The sequence below is a fragment of the Lissotriton vulgaris genome, chromosome 5, assembly GCF_964263255.1.
Source record: "Lissotriton vulgaris chromosome 5, aLisVul1.2, whole genome shotgun sequence".
Classification (NCBI taxonomy): domain Eukaryota; kingdom Metazoa; phylum Chordata; class Amphibia; order Caudata; family Salamandridae; genus Lissotriton; species Lissotriton vulgaris.
In genome coordinates, this window is record NC_141693.1 from 838,971,161 (window position 1) to 838,988,271 (window position 17,111).

At 43.6% G+C, this 17,111-nt stretch overlaps 1 protein-coding gene across 1 annotated transcript in view; it reads right to left on the minus strand.

The window, feature by feature from the left end:
- The window catches only part of HELLS (helicase, lymphoid specific), a 591,428-nt gene that overhangs the window by 379,193 nt on the left and 195,124 nt on the right, over positions 1-17,111 (minus strand). The window contains exons 12-13 of the mRNA XM_086922383.1: positions 14,506-14,602; positions 4,526-4,687 (exon numbers count right to left, since the gene is read on the minus strand). Coding sequence (XP_086778509.1) covers positions 4,526-4,687; positions 14,506-14,602 — 259 coding nt within the window. The remainder of the gene's footprint in view (positions 1-4,525; positions 4,688-14,505; positions 14,603-17,111) is intronic.

Genomic DNA, 17,111 nt, shown 5'->3' on the forward strand with positions numbered 1-17,111 from the left:
TGTAAACTTTTTCCATCATAACACGGTTGTGTCATTACTAGGCATAATATATCACATGCATGTAGTACCTTTTGAATTTCGTATACATAACAAGTATGTTTTTCACTGCAGACTCCAAGTTTCACTCAAGCCTGGGCTCTGTTCTATTCTTTTTTGATCTTATGGAACATCAACATTCTCGCAGATGTGCTTGGTAAAAAAACAAAAATAAAGGAGAGGAACCAACTCAATGTGGAGTCTGGACTCTTCTGGCTTTCTCTAGTTTAGAAGATCTTATTTGTGCTCTGATTTTTCTTCAGCCCGAGGCAATCCTGCAACCAACCTGTCCATGGCAACCAGCGTCACTAAAAGGATGTCTTTGAAATGCCACATTCTTTGGTCAGTGCATGCACTGACCACCTTTATTTAATGCAACGTACCTGTCTATCATCTCAATTAAAGTTTAAATAGAGCATTCATGCAGCTTGCAAGATTAAAATAAATCCGGTAATTATGCAATATGTCAATATTTACTGAAGCTGATGAAATTCATTGGGCACATTTATAAGGCTACACTTTTGACCACAACAGGATCATTTAGGAATCAAAATACTTACATTCTGTTTAGTTTGAGTGAATGTGCAGCACTTTAATATGAATGAGTTTTAAACACCAGTATTTTTTAAAGTAGAAATTTAGCACACGCTATCCAAGATGCATTTATCGAATTTTATTAGTGTTAAAAAAATGTAATGGAGCTTAAAACTGCTTTAAAGAAAAAGCCACTGATAAACAGTAACTTTGTATACGGAAAGAATCAGACATTTGGGAAAATGAAGATAGATTGGATAGATTGGCATCATTCCTGAAGCAAGAAACTTACTTTATAGCGTGTTAACAGTTCCTATCCTTCGAGGAAGATTCCAATGACGGGTGAATAGCTATTCCTTCTCAGTGATATCAGTTCTTATGAGGAATTTTCTTTATACTGATAAGCACATAATTGTCCTGCCTATGCACTCGATCCCAGGGCACCTTTTTTACAAGATATGTATAATATAATATATGCTTTTTATTGAAGAAAAAACACATTTCACTTTTAAGAAAATTACTGGTTATATTAGAGACTATGCAAGGCTATGTTTGCCACTTTTCAGGTATTTACTAAAAAATTCTTTTTTTAAATAGTCACTAGAATTAACCTAGTGACCTGAAACCCTTCACAAACTTTTAAAAGTGAAATGAGAGAAAATAGGGCATAGCATTCTTAAAGTCTGGGAAAAATCACACTGCTCCTTTTATTGAAGATTTTCCAGTATGAGAAATAGGGTTACAGGCAATTAACTATTCCTTCTTCGTGGGATCATCATTACTATTCATAAGCACGGAATAGAATTTAAAAAAACATCCTTAAGGAAAGTGGAGAAAATAATGCAAAGGGAAAAACCTTACCCCTTAGAAAAGTAGAGAAAAACAAAAAGGGAAAAAAATAAAACTTTCAGATAACTAATGTAAAAGGTTCCACAGAGATGCTACGCCCATTTAAGCATCAGCTCGGTAATCTGAATCAAGATAGTAATGTCTTGGGGAATTGTGTGAAGAGCGCCACACCCTCCCAGTCTATAATATTGTAATCCATCTGAAACAGATTTTCTTTTGCAAAGACATTGGACCTCACGCAAAACGCCCATGAGGTTTGGTGACAGATTTGAATGACTGTATTGCAGGAATTCAGGAGCCAAATTAATACATTCAACGACGAAAGAATGAGGTATAAGGGATTATGTCTGCACTGCAGACTCTTGTGGACGTTCAGATAGGTGTTGCAGGTCAGTGAACCACCAATAACTGGACCACTTGGGTGCTACTATGATTTTGGTCTTGGAATGGTATAGTTTGATTAGAACTGTTGGTGTCAGATGAAATTCATCCAGAAGCTTATCACCATTCCTTTAAACCCTGGTAGTTAGAATCTGGAGGCGCATTTCAGTCTGAAAACAAGTATATTTATGAATAGTCCCAGTATTCAAAGATGGTTTCAAAGATTTTGTTGTTTGTAACACATTAGGTTCTTTTTGGAATGTATGACTGAGTCTGCTTCCATATTTTGAAAGCCAGTTGTGATGTTTAGATTTCTTGCTATCAGTCATTTCCATATAGCTTGAAATTCGAAAGATAGTCTGGAATTAGTCCCTCCCGGCCTGTCCAGAGAACCCATTGTTGCAATGCAGTTTGTTGCAAATGAAAGAAATGATTACGAAGCCAGATGAACGTTTAGGGCTTCTTTGTATGACCAAGTCCCTTGAGCCTGTAAATGGCCATTGTGAGCTCCCCATCCTTTGAGTGGGGCATCTGTTAGTAGAGTGACTGGGAGAGCTTGATTGAATTAGATCTCATTCAGTATGTATTTCGGCTATTTGCACCATCAAAGTGATTAGATCACTGAAAGCAATAGTCAATCTTTTTCCTCATCTGTCAGAGAACTGGTTTCACTGGTCCTCTAGGAATTTTTGTAAGGGCCTCATGTGAAGTCTGGGATAAGGAACCAGAAAAGTACCGCTTCTTGACCTCTGGGTCATCATGCAGAGGCTGCAGACGTCGATGTGCAGTCCAGCAGGGGTCAACCCATGAAGAACTCTTGCTCAGGATCACAAGGGAGCCTTTTCTGGACCAGTGGGCCTCTAAGACCCAGGCTGTGGGCTTAGGGTGAAAAGGTGGTCAATTTTGCGGCTCCACAGAAAGCATTGGTCTTTAAACTTCGCCTTTCAACAGGTTCTCTGTCAACAGCTCAAGAGTCTTTGTTGAAGGTAGGCAGTCTTCCCAGGGTTTGGGAGGTCACTGGTCTGCTGGACGAGTTGTGCAAAGTTCAAAGTTGGCAGACAGGCTAGCAGGGCTGAGACAACAGCAGTCGCCAGAGCTCCTGGTCCTGCAGGGATTAGCTCTTTGTAGGTTATTGGTAATCTGAGTATTAAGGTTCAAGGGTGACAAAAAACACTCAATTTAGGGGTGTTACGGGGGTTCAAAGATAGAAGCCAAAGGGCTACTTCCCTTGAGTGACTACACCCTTTGAATATCCACCCTCTGGGAGATGGCATTACCCCACTGACTAAAACATTCTAAAACAATATGGAGGATTTTCAAGGGGGGGGGGGGGGGTCACTTCAGCTCAGGACACCTTAGGGGTGGTCCTGGCTGAGAGGAGAGACACCTATCCTGCTTTCTAATGTTCCCACTGACCTTGCCGCAAAAGTGGGGGTTGGTCAGGAAGGGGGGACATCTCTACTAGCTGGAGAAGCTCAGCTCAGCATAAAAAAAAGTCAGGAAGCCTTTGAGGCTCACCCCAAGCAGGAACCGCAATGAAGGCTAATCGTGTGTAGCACCTTCACCCAGAACAGGCTTTGTTTCTGACCAATAAAAGCAAAATGCTCTCATCTTAGGGGGTCAGAAACATGCCTAGAGATGGCAGGCTGGTGCAGACCAGTCAGGCACACACTAGTGAATTGGTAGGTGTTCAGGGGGCACCTGAGGTGCCCTCTGAGTGCATTTGTTAATGAATCCAACATTGGCATCAGTGTGTGCTCAATAATCGGAGATGTTTGGTACCAAACATCTGGTAATTCGGTGAAGCCATCATGGACTTGTGGAACTTGTACAGACAAGCTCCCAGCTCATGTACTCAGTATGGCTTCCCTGTGCACTGATGTCTAAGAATTCTAGAGGGTGCTATCGCCTGATAAGTTAAGGTTTGAAGTTTGTTCCTTTTTAAAAAGATAGGTCATCTACGTAATTGATTATCACCATTGTAGCCTATTATAGTGATGCACACTGCTTTATTATGGTACCTTGGAAATCCCGCATGGACGATTATGAATTTAAGCATGTGAATCTATGAAAGATCCAATACTGGAGAAAGGAGGATTACTAGCCTGACTACAGGTAATATTCAAGCATCCATTACAATCCAAAGCTAACACATTGGTTTTCAGTCCGAAAATAAAACAGTCCAGTCTTCAAAATAAGTTCGTGAATGCAATGGCAGGTTTGTAGCAAAATGATCAGTCAGCGTGAAAAAGGTAGAGCCCAGTTCTCAGTCACCCTCAACACAGTACCGGGAAAAAAGTGAAGCAGCAGTCCGTGTTCGACATGGAGTGATGGAGCTGTTAGCGAGCTGTAAAGTGCTAGATAGAATAGTTATATGCAGCTGCGGCTTCTCTAGCTCCATTATTTCCCCAGCGTTTTTCCTTTTATATTAAATGGTAAAGGGGGCTCCAGAAAAAGCAACTTCAAGCAATTTTTCAAAATACAACAAATGAAATTTGGCAAACGTAGCCTTCAGATAGCTTGTACTAACTGTGTGCATTTCAAACTGACACTTGTAACAATAACCTAATTATAAGGTGCTTTGGAATCCTGCAGGTACGTGCTACAATTCAAATGCTTATGAACATTCATTTAGATCAGATTTAGATGCTACAATGAACTGAGAAACCACATGTAAAACTACCTACACAGTAACCGAAGTTCCATATACTACTACAGTACATACCTTATCAATTCCAAGCATTTTTACAATAGTCTTATTGAGTATTGCAGTGTAGAAGGTTTCCTGTTTCTTAGTCAGAGGTGCATAAACTATCACTTCACGCTTTGGCGGAACTTCAAGGGTAACATCAGATTTTAATCTTCTCAGCAGGAAAGGAGTCAAGATCTAAAAAAATAAATACAAAAATAAGCCATTGACAAAAGTGTAAACTCATTAGTTAAAATCAATTAGGAAATTCAATGAAGCTACGTTCTAAAATGAAGTCAAAAATCATCATCCGAGCATTTTTTAAGAGAAGGTTACTTTTCTATAAATTGTGATCATGCATTTGAGTTGCCATTCACTCACTCTGAATTATTCCCAGTAGGAAGACTGGGAATTTGACAGCGCCAGACACCATTGTTAACGCTAATTTATTCCTTTAGCCCCTTCACGGATGGGCCTTAAACCCCTCCCCGTGCTAAACCTTTTTTGACTATTTGGGCTAGTACGCTCCCAGGCCCCTGTAACTTTTTGTACACATAAGGCATCCACGCCAATTTTGCATCCTTTTCTTCCAATATCCTGAGGATTCTAAAGGTACCCAGGGTTTGTGGACACCCCTGGAGTGAACAGACAAATTAGCCAAAACTGCAATTTTTATTTCTTTTCCAGAAAAATTAGGAAGTGCTGCAGAAGAAAGAGTCTGGTTTCTTCCCTGCAAAAGATACCAACAAAGGGTTTGTGGTGCTTAAATCATCTTGCCAGCGTTCAGCCTCCCCCTTAGCTTGGGTCAAGTGACGAGGCAATGACGGACAGAGTGGGGCCTCTTTCTTCCTGAGCTGGGTTCCAGGAGAGGTGAGGTATACTCCCTGTAAAACTCGGCTGTAAGACACCAGTTGATACAGAGGAACACGAAACTGAAAATTTTGTTTAATGTTTCACTTTTTCGCAGTAGCAAATGTCTAGAACTTTGGCCCTGAAGAAAGCCGTGGAATCCTGTTCCTATCGGCTGAAACATGTTGGCCTAATATATGCAGTTATTTGTTTAGACTGCTTTCTTTGCACTGTTCTTGGTTTTAGTAAGGGGAAGAACAACCTTAAAGTTTTTACCTTGTTTCTTTACCCTTTAACTCACCACTTTATGTTTTTTGCACTGCACATGCTCCCATCACGATAGCTAGCTCATGGTCACTACAGTGATTGAGGGTTTGACCCAAATGAGTAGGGAATGGACGAGTCCCGTTGATCAAGGGACACACCATCCCACTTTGGATGACCAAATGAGAGTATTTGATTTACATTTAATTTTGATGGGAATCCAAATTTCTCTGTATGGGTCCTACCAACAATCTAAGCATGTCCTTTTTTTTAGGTATGATCCGGTTTTTCGTAGGTAGTAGGACTTAAGCCCTGTTAGCACCAACTCACTTAGTAAGGAGTTTGTAGCTTTTTGGAGTACTAGTTGCTCCCATATAGACACCCAGTTTCTCTTGTTGTTAGCGTTCAGGAACAGACAGACTTGACAGAAAACCAAAGTGCTGGACAAAGTTTTGGCATTTTACTGGGACAGCCTATTTTTCCTATTTGGTGCTTTCAACCACCAGTAAGTGGTAGAAATGGGTGTGAAAGCAATAATGGATCCTGGAAAACTATCCATTTCTGAAAAGTAGACAATTCTGAATTTAGCAAGGGGACTAATTAATAAAGATGAAAAAATAATCCCTGACTTACTTATGGGCTTTGTCCTCCCCGTGGGGGGCAGAAAAACTGAATATTTCCAGAAACGGGGGGGGGGGGTAAAAGCCCCCTCCCTGGGGTCTACTGGGTGGCTCCCTGCTTGAGGGGGGAGGATCTCCCTACTGCAGCAATCCCCAAGCAGGGATCCAAGGACTTGATACATTTTAGGAAAGCTTTGAAACCCTGCTCTTCCCCTTCAGTAATCTCCGACCCTCCTCTTGTGGTGGCTGTGCAGCTGAATTTCCCCACCTTCCAGTACTTCAGGTTACCAGTGCCATGATACCTTTTTGGTATTAAGTGTGCTTTAAAATATAAATCTATGCCGTATGTTTGGTAAGAAACATGTTACTTTGCTGCAACTTCAGTTCTCCAGCATTGGCATTCCATAGTGATGTTTCAAAACAGCACAAAACGATCCCAATTTAGTTGCACAATCAATTCATAAGACCCAAACTAATGAGGCTAGAACACTCATGTCCACTCCCACTGTGGATGTATTTCAGATATCTATACAGCTACCGTGAAAGGATATAGATAGCGGACTCTTGACTGGTGACGAGGGATGGTTTTCAGTCAACATGAAAGATACCAGTGTTGGCGCTTTGTAGTAACAGGTAACTTGTTTCTTATTAAGCACTGCATCTTTCATACATTTTCATGCTTCAACCATAATCGCAACATTTATACTGCATTCAAATTAAATTCGTAGTATGAATTGCCATCATTAAATGGGGGACAAAGTGAGAGGAGACGTGCTTTAATGGAACAGAGGACATAAAACTGCCTTAACAGAAACAAGGCGGTCTGTATCCAATCAGCAATATTTTGTAAATGTGACTGTTCTTCCTTTCCACTCCGCAGCTCCTACTTAATTTGTAGAGCAAACCGATCCTGTAGAATGTAGGGGACAAAACAGGGAAGAGCCGAACAGACTGTCCACAAGACCTGGCAAATTCAATGTAGAATTGTTTCCGTGCACATCAGGGAGAGCAATTCTCTGTACACCTTTAGCATAACTGTTCACTACAGTAAAAGTCCACTTGGATTTAAATTTAGTTTAAGTACGCAATACTACGCAGTTTACAAAGGCGCAGGAAGAGAGGTTTGATGGTAAAAGCATGAATTTCCAACTCTTCTAGCCAAGAGCACAGCAGTCTTCTACGACAACTTGAATGCCTGCCATGAATATAGGTTAAGGCAGTTACCTCGTAAGCTGGCTAAGGATAGTATACAATCAAGGAACTGGCGCCCACATGCGCAAAACATATTCAACAGCCCTTTCAGAAACTCCTTAAAGATTCTTGATAGAAAAGGAGGGTCATTATGGAGAATCTTCCCGTTCATCGTGGACCGAGTTGGCAGGGCTCTTGCATTTGAGAATTCTGAAAATTAGGGTGGGCAGGGAAGGTGGTAGAGAGTTATACTCCTGACTAGCATAGTAAAAATGCAGCCTGCTGACCTCCAGTGCAACAGCCTGCCTGCAAAGTTACAGTATTTTGTGTTCTGCAGCATCAAAACAGGACCAAAGAGACATGACCCTACATCCAAAAAAGCATGGCTGCCAAATGTTGATTCAATTCACACTTAAGACTTTCCTGCTGAGGTCACTGCCCAGGTTTCAATGGATTTTAGGAGATGTTCTGCTCTTAGTTACAATCCCTGGTGAGCACCCAAGAGCTGCACTTCCTTTGTAGCCCGTTATGTGTTTCTATAAAACATGGTGATGGTATCGCTCATTCACACCAACATTGCAAGATCTCCAGACTTGGAAGAAAAAAGGCAGGAGCCCACATTTAAACCAAGCTGAGCAGGAGAGAAATCAAACTCTAAACATGAGGGAATATCTGTCCTCAGGCTGATTTTTGAAAAGGAATGCATTACTTACCTGTAACTGCAGTTATCCGGTATAGGTATTTTCCAATCAGCTATCACCACCCTCTAGAATCTTCCTGGAAGGAGCCCTAGTCCCTCAGATTTACTTAAGCACAGAGCTAAGCAGGTGCATCACAGAACTAGAAGAGCCCTTCCAGGGGAGGTGGGTGGGTTGCATGTGAATCTATGAAAGATGCCAATACTGGATAACTGGAGTTACAGGTAAGTTACGCATTCCTTATCCAGTATTAGGGTATCTTTCATAGATTCACATGCCTGAATCAGAGTACTAAGCAATGATAACCACATTTGGGATGGTACAGCGTATACACATTCACCAGATAACATATCAATGTGACACATAGAAAGGACCAAACTAATCAAAGAAACCATTAAGGAATACAATAGAGAAATGTGTGTATACAAGAAAGGAAGGCAGGATGAAAAAAAAGCTCACCTCTATCGGAATAGATGATGAAGTACTGCCTGTCCCACTGCAGCATCCTTCAAGAGTTCTGTATCCAAGCAATAATGCTTGGTGAATGTATGCGGCGTCTTCCAGGTTGTCGATCTGCAAAGGTCTGTAATAGGCACACCGGCAAAGAGTGCCATGGAGGTAGACATCACCCTAGTGGAGTGGGCTCGGACCTTCGAATGTAGTGGTTGCCCCGCTTGCTGGTGACAGAATGTAATAGCTGAAGTGATCTAGCGAGAGATACTTGGTTTAGTGAGTGGAGTTGGTTGGACTTGCAGAAGGTCTTTGTCTTGTCAATGTAAACCTTTAGGCAGCGTTTCAGATACAGAGTTCTTTCTGCCATTGTGCGAGGATTTGGAAAGAAGGAACAGAAGACTATAGGTTCATTGAGATGGAAATCTGACTGAACCTTAGGTACAAACTTAGGGTTGTCCTACGAACAAATCCTGTCCTGTTTGACCTGAAGAAAAGGGTCTTGAATTGAGAAAGCCTGGAGCTCACTTACTCGTCTCGCTGAGGTAAGGGCTAGAAGTAGCGCAGTTTTCCAGGAAAGATACTTAAGATCAGCTCTGTGTATTGGCTCAAAAGGGTGTTTCATGAGTTGAGCAAGAACTGTTGAATTGCCAAGTGGGAGGTAAAGTTTTTACAGGAGTAAAAGTCCTGAACAGACCTTTAAGAAACTGCTTGATCAACCTGTTCGACCAAAGAGAAGGGCCAGCAGAAGACCTGAAACGGGATATTGCAGCCAAGTGAACTTTAATGGAAGCGTGAGCAAGACCAGAGTTCGACAGATGGAGGTAAGGCAATATTTGTACTGGAGAAGATGAAAACGGGTGTATCTTCCGTGACTTGCACCAGATGCAGAACATTTTCTATTTCAAGGAGTAGGTTTTGTTGGTACTGTCCGCCCGAGCCAGAACTGTTCTACAATCCGGCAGAATGTCTAGGTTCTGGAATTCTCTGAACTCAGGAGCCAAGCAGATAATTTGAGAGATGTCGTATCCGGATGCTGGACTTGCTGGTTGTTCATTGTGAGAAGAGTAGGGAGCGGTTTCAAGTGGATCGGCTGTTCCAGGGAGAGAAGGTAAGGCTCTAGGAAACAATGCTGGCGTGGCCAAGCTGCAGCTATGAGAATGTGTGTGCAAGGCTCCACTTTCAATTTCCTGAGAACCCTGGGAATCAATCGATACTGGTGACCAGAAGAATAGGAAGATCGGCTTTGGTAATCACCTCTTGTAGAAGATTGTCCCCTTCCTCTAGAGCCACGAAAAGGCAGGTTCTTAAATTGCAGGGTACCCAAAGCTCTGGTCGTGTCAGCATCCTTTTTAATACCTTGAAGAGCTTCGTCAATGTGTGATCCGAACAGAAGCTGGCCATCGTAGGGCATATCTAAGATTTTTGTTTGCATTTCCAGGCAGAATGAAGTTGCCTTCAACCAACCCTGGTGCCTTAATACAGCTGCGCCGGCCAGTTTGCTAAATCCAGTTGAAGCGATATCCATAGCACAATCTATTATTTCAGATGCAGAGTGTTCGCTTTCAAGCAAGATTTTGAGCTTCTTTCGACTCATCTGGTAAGTCCGCAAGATAAGGAGTGATGTCTGCCCACAGCTGTCTGTTATAACGCCCTAACAGTGCCAAGGAATTGGATGGACGCACCGTTAAAGCAGACATTAATGAGAAACGCTTCCCAATGTTATCAAGCTTTCAACCTTTTGTCCAGAGGGGCAGCTAGTGGGGCAGAAGGATTTTTCGATTTACGTTGAGCAGCCTGCGTGATGAGTCTGGTTTGGGATGTCCTGTCAAGCAAGCTGGAGCAGTATCTAGAGCTCAGTATTTCTTGTCCAGACGAGGCAATACCGGGGGCACAGAGAAAAGGTTTTACATAATTTTTACAACTTGATCCCATATGTATTCTAGAATGGGTATAGATCTGACTGATTTCTTAAAAGGCTCCTTAAAATCGTATAGGAAGCATTATTGCTGGCGTGACGGCACAGGTATCTGGAAACGTTGCGCCGCCCTCTCTACTATGTTGTGAAATCCCCCAATGTCCTCAAGAGGTGAACCAGCCTGCGTAGGCATGGGAGAAGCAGGACAGGGTATGACATGGTCATCCCACTCATGAGTAGACTGGGAATCATGAAGTTCCCCTTCTTCATGGGGTTCCTCCTAGTCATCTGTGGAAGGCGGAGGTGGTGGAATGACAGGTCCCGGCTGTAGATTCAAGGGTGGAAGTTGTGGTTTTGGCAGTTAAGATACAGCTGGAAGTGGAGACTTTGCAGAAGTAGGGTATCTCTGCTTATAGTCTGTAATGAGGAACTGTAGGTCGGAAACTAAAGATGCTGGTAGGCAAACCATGGGAAGCGGATGGTATTCTTGTGGACAAACATCCTGATCCTCATAATCCAAACTGTCCTGATACTTTATTTGAAGTTCAGATGGGCTTGTTGCTGTTCGAAACATACTGCCCTCATCAGAATCTTCTTCGTCCAAGAGGAGAGCCTGAGGCAATGGCTGGACCCTACTAGGCAAAGTCAGGGCCGGCGTCCAGGTGCGTTTCCTTATTTTGAGATGGACGTATGTACTTTTCAAATTAGAATCAGTCGTCGTCAAGCCTGTCGACTGTGTAGTCGACGGGGAAGCGCCGACAGGCACCATGGTCGATTGAGTTCCCGTCGACAAAGCCGCCAACATTGTAGTCGTCGACGATGGGGATCTCGTCGATGTGGTTGTAGTCAACGATGGGGATCTCGTCGACAGAGCCTTTGTCGACGATGGAGTGGATGTCGACGGGACAGTCTTCGTTGTCGACACTGTCAGCGATCGCAGCGTCGACGATTGCTTGGAGGTCGACAAGGTCTTCTTTATCTTAATCGTCGACGAGACAGACCTACCGGCCGTCGACGATGTAGTCGTTGTCGACAGTGAAGAAAAGGCGACAGAAGTGGAACAGTCTATGTCACACACAAGGCCATAGATGTGGATTTTCTCGTCTTTGAAGCCACCGTCGACAAGACAGTTGTCATCGAGTGGAAGAAGGCTTCTTAAAGGTGTGAACAATCTCCTGAGGAGAAACCTTTGGTGGCAGAGCCTTGAAATGTCCCTCTGAAGACTTGCGTCTTCTGAGGTGGCTGTGACGAAGGGCCTAGAGAAGCCACCCTTGTTCTTTTCTGCGAGGACTTGGAGGATATTGAAGAACCATCAATCCCCTCAAGAGACCCTAGTTGGTCTTGGTCTTCCAGCTTCCACAGCCAAATTAAGAGGTGCCATTCCCGGTCTTTGAAGGACAGGTACGACATACCTTGCAGTTCTTTGAAGAGTGATCCGGGTAAAGGCAGTAGAGGATCTTTGTGCTGGTCATCCACATGACGTCTTTTTACCACAGGGCCTAAAAGGCCTTTCTTAGGTATGCATGCCATGAAGAACAGAAGAACTTCACTCAGAAGATGGAAATATATGAGAAGAAACACTGGAAATCCAGAAATGAAGTAAACTGAGCAGAGCTCAGTGGAGACTCCTTTAGCACGACGTGGGGTAGAAAATCTGAGGAGCTAGGGCTCCTTCCAGGTAGGTTCTTGTGTGGTGATAACGGATTGGATCTTCTCTAGAGTTTGGTCCTTTTTTACAAAAGGACATGTATATGTTACTAATGTGAGGCCTTTGGCCAATTACTCTATATGTCTAATGAGACATTCGTTTATTTAGGTACCGGGGTCTCCTATCCCGATGACTGGGAATGATTCAGGCATGTGAATCAATGAAAGGTACCTTAATACTGGAAAAAATAATGATTCAGGTGCTTTTACCAGAAGCATTTAACTTTCTTGTGTGGCAGTCAACACATTCCAGATACCTGCACTGTAAGGGGTGTGTGGCCGTGAGGATCACCCCTACGCACCCTTTGTAGTAGAGAACCAAGCAGAAGATAAATGGAGGACAGGCTTGTTTGGGCACCTTTAAGATAGATACATTTTGTGCACCAAACGCTGCCCAAGTCGGTTCATTTCAAAATCTTTATTCTGTATTTATACAATATAAACCATGAAAATGCATCAATATATATCCTTAAAATGAAGCAGCATTCAATTTCGATTAAAAACAAATTTTTACTACAGATATTCATAGTTCTGATGCTGCAATTGATTCATCTGCTGTCTTACTTTATGTGCAAGTAATAGAAAAGCCAATGCAGCTGAACATACTTGAATATCTTCCAATTTGCATAAACATAAAAGCCATTCTATAATCCACAACAGTCTTATTAATTAATGGTTTAAAAAAAATGCTTCCTTAAAATTGTATAAAATTAGTAAAAAAGTAACTAAAATGATTAAAAAAGTAACGTGTATTATTATTCATTTAGATTTCTCATCACATGAGCTTATTATGCCAGACGGGTCAAAATAAAATGATGTACATTTGGTGATACTGTGGTACCATTTACCAGGGACTGGCCTGTGGCCAGAGATGCCAATTGGGTTAGTCTTGGTGAAAGAACACAGGCCCAGAGAACCTGATTGGTAGGGACCCAGGGCACATCTAGTCAAAGTGCATCAGTAGTCTGGCAAAAAGTGTGTGTGTGTGTGTGTGTGTGTGTGTGTGTGTGTGTGTGTGTGTGTGTGTGTGTGTGTGTGTGGGGGGGGGGGGGGGGTTACTGCAACAAAAACCCACTTTCCTACAGTAATATTTTGCCCAGTTTGCAGAGCCACAATAGGGTGGACACTAGGACACCATTAGTAAACTACCCAACACCCACAATTGGACCCTAGTACCCCCACTATCCGCCATGTGTCCGTTCCCCAAGTGGGGTCTAACAAAGGGCATAGCCAAAATCTGACATGGACCAAAACCCCTTCAAAAAACTTTCATGGCCAAACTCTTCTAGAAAACCGTGAAAGCTGCTTTGCTTCTGTGAGAAGATGAAGGTAAGGATTTGTTACTTGGAATATACAGCAGAAGATACTGAAGATTGCTCAAGGAGAAAGAATTTAAACAGTAGGGCTGCCAGAATGTAAAAAGCCAGGCCATGGAACTATTGGAAATGGTCTGGCATAATAGTAGCTCCTGAAGGGCTATCAAACCATTTTTCTTCTACTGCAGAGAAGTGTGCTCAGAATGGATTTAAAAACGAGTACTTACCAGTAACAATAGTTTTGAGTTAAAAACTCTTCTACAGTCACAGTCCTGACCAAGCCACTAGATGGGTAATTAATGGACGACTTGTAACTGCTGGAGGGTAATGTAGCAATACTGGACTTTAAATTCCTATCACAAATGTTCCCAAATTGGAACCTAATCGGATACAGAAATGAAACCTGTATGCATCACTGTAGACTGACTTCAGCAAAAACTTTCACATGAACAGTGGTAAATAAAGCCACATACCATAATTATCCTTTTCCCCATAGTAGTAGCATAAAATCGCCATGCAAGATTAACGAGGCAGAACTAATAATGTAACAGGTACTCCATTACAGAATTACAATTGGTCAGTTTCATTGAAAAAAAAGTTAACCATTCTCAAATGTGATTAATCAGACTTAAAAGGAGGCTTCCCCCAGGGCCACAATTTTCCATACATTCCAGCAGGCCTCCTAATCTCCATAGCACAGAAAATAATGGGAGAGCTTACTCAAATAAAGAGGGTTTTCCACTCAACCCCTCCCCCCGCTTTGCCCGCACTCCCATCCTCCAGAACAAGCCTCACAGTGTGAAATACATACAATTTGGATGGACTCTTAAAGTGCATATCCTAAGTATTTAGTTTCTTTTGGGGGTTTTGGTTTAAATCAACACCATTGAGGTGGCATAGTATATCCAACTGACATTGAATTACAACAAAGAATCATGAAGTAGAAGTTAGCAGTGAAAAAAATGGGCTCATTTGTAAGTTTGATGTAGAAGTTTGACTGTACCTGATGTAGCATGTGCAAAATGTTCTGCTCCCGTTCATTGGCTACGATATCTTCAGCATTCTGTGCAATAGAAGTGATGTCAAACCAAGATTCAAAGCTAGAGTGAGGATAAAACATACATGACCATTTTTCTACATGATGCAGATAAATTATTTACCAATACAAACACTTTGTTTGGATCTTTGAAGACAGCTGTTAATGTTAGTGGACGAAAACCTGGAGGAAAGGACTACCTGTAAAGCTCAATTATAACGGGATTATCAATGACAAAGTGCATTGAAATCCCGATTTTTATTTTTTATTATTTGACATTTTGCTTAAGTTAGGTGTCATATCTGGGCAGCTGAATGCTGTGTCCAGGCATTTCATGGGATAGTTTTGCTTAAATAGTATGAGCATCACCACCTTGTGCACCAGAAAAGTCCAAGTACTTTAACATAATACTAACATGGTGATACCCTTATCATGAAAATGTTTTGTTTCAGAGCTTCACTATTCAAACAAATGCATGTGGTCATCTGGGTTTCCTGAGAAGCAGCACCTCATGAAGATCTTCAGATGAATCGAAACCTTGTGTCACTGTTCATTTAAGCTGCCATGTCTTAGTTTAAAAAACATTCTCCTAGTGAAACACATCCATAAGCAGCTGGGACGGAATGTCTCCCACATGCTACAAGGGCTTGCAGCCCTACATTAAGTGATGCACCTGCATGTGAAACTGATAAACCAACGTTACTGGTGATGGCAACAAGATATTCTAGAGTGAGTTCTGAAGACTAGGTCTGTCCATGGTAATACAAATGTCTTCAAGTGGTTTGGGAATTGGAGGGACACACCAAGCCTTCGTTTTAAACAAATCTATCACCCATATCATGGTTTACTGACATGAAGCAGTGGTGCCTGGAGATACATTTTTGCAAATGAATAGTCCTTCACAGACATTTTATTCTGTGTCTTAAGAATGCGGCATACGAAACCTATTCATGTAAAAGTTATTCTTTAAAATGGGACCCATACCTTTGCGCCGACATCTGTGTGGTTGCTGTATGTATTGGCATTTATATAGCGCACTACTTACCCGTAGGGTCCCAAGGCGCTTCGACCGCTGCAAAACCCTTCCTGGCTTCCGTGAGAGATGGTCCCTTAATGGGTATCTCCAGGGTGAGACCAGGCATCCCCGGCGGTCTGGTGGGGTCGTTAGTGAAGATGAGGCAAGCTAATGCCCAGAGTTGCCGTGTGATCGCTGATCAGAGTGGGCACCTAGGCGAGAGAATTATCGAGTCCGCTGACCCTGGTCCAGAAACCTGCCGCGCCGGGAATCAAACCCTGGTCCCGGGCCGTCCTCTGCTCTCGGGTCTGCCGCCTCTAACCAGTGAGCCACACTACTTCACCTGTAGTTTGTGTACAGTGTGTACTTGAGGCGCATGCATAGTAGTAACATGAGTGGGTCTGCTAGTACCAGTGGATGAGTCCAGGAGCGTGAACAGATTTTATAAAGGTGAGGAAATGTCCAGGCAGGGGATGCCCTTTTGACTGTCTACAGATTGCTACTTCAGGAAGGCTAATACCAGTCAGGTGCACAAAGTTAGCACACGTTTGTGCCCACTTGGAGCCAACATCACCATTAGGACAGCACCATCACCTTGCACAACAAGCATTTGCAATGCAATAGGTCTCGCATTAGGAAAGTGTGAGCTATTGGTATTGTAAATGACACTTTTTTTAATGTGTTGGCTTTGAAAATATATAAAGTAATAGCATTGTTATTAACAAAGCCAATATCTTACACTTTCCTAATGAGTCCTATTGGCTATGGCAATGCTTATTGGTAGCAAGCAAGGAGAGTGACGTGGGGGTGTCCTCGAGTGACGTGGGGGTGGGGGTGTCCCCGAGTGACGTGTCCCCGAGTGACGTGGGGGTGTCACCGAGTGACGTGGGGGTGTCACCGAGTGACGTGGGGGTGGGGTGTCCGAGTGACGTGGGGGTGGGGTGTCCGAGTGACGTGGGGGTGGGGTGTCCGAGTGACGTGGGGGTGGGGTGTCAGAGTGATGTGGGGGTGGGGTGTCAGAGTGACGTGGGGGTGGGGTGTCAGAGTGACGTGGGGGTGGGGTGTGAGTGACGTGGGGGTGGGGTGTCAGAGTGACGTGGGGGTGGGGTGTCAGAGTGACGTGTCCCCGAGTGACGTGGGGGTGGGGTGTCCGAGTGACGTGGGGGTGTCCCAGAGTGACGTGTCCCCGAGTGACGTGGGGGTGGGGTGTCCGAGTGACGTGGGGGTGGGGTGTCCGAGTGACGTGTCCCCGAGTGACGTGGGGGTGGGGTGTCCGAGTGACGTGGGGGTGTCCCAGAGTGACGTGTCCCCGAGTGACGTGGGGGTGGGGTGTCCGAGTGACGTGGGGGTGGGGTGTCAGAGTGACGTGGGGGTGGGGTGTCAGAGTGATGTGGGGGTGGGGTGTCAGAGTGACGTGGGGGTGGGGTGTCAGAGTGACGTGGGGGTGGGGTGTCAGAGTGACGTGGGGGTGGGGTGTCAGAGTGACGTGTCCCCGAGTGACGTGGGGGTGGGGTGTCCGAGTGACGTGGGGGTGTCCCAGAGTGACGTGTCCCCGAGT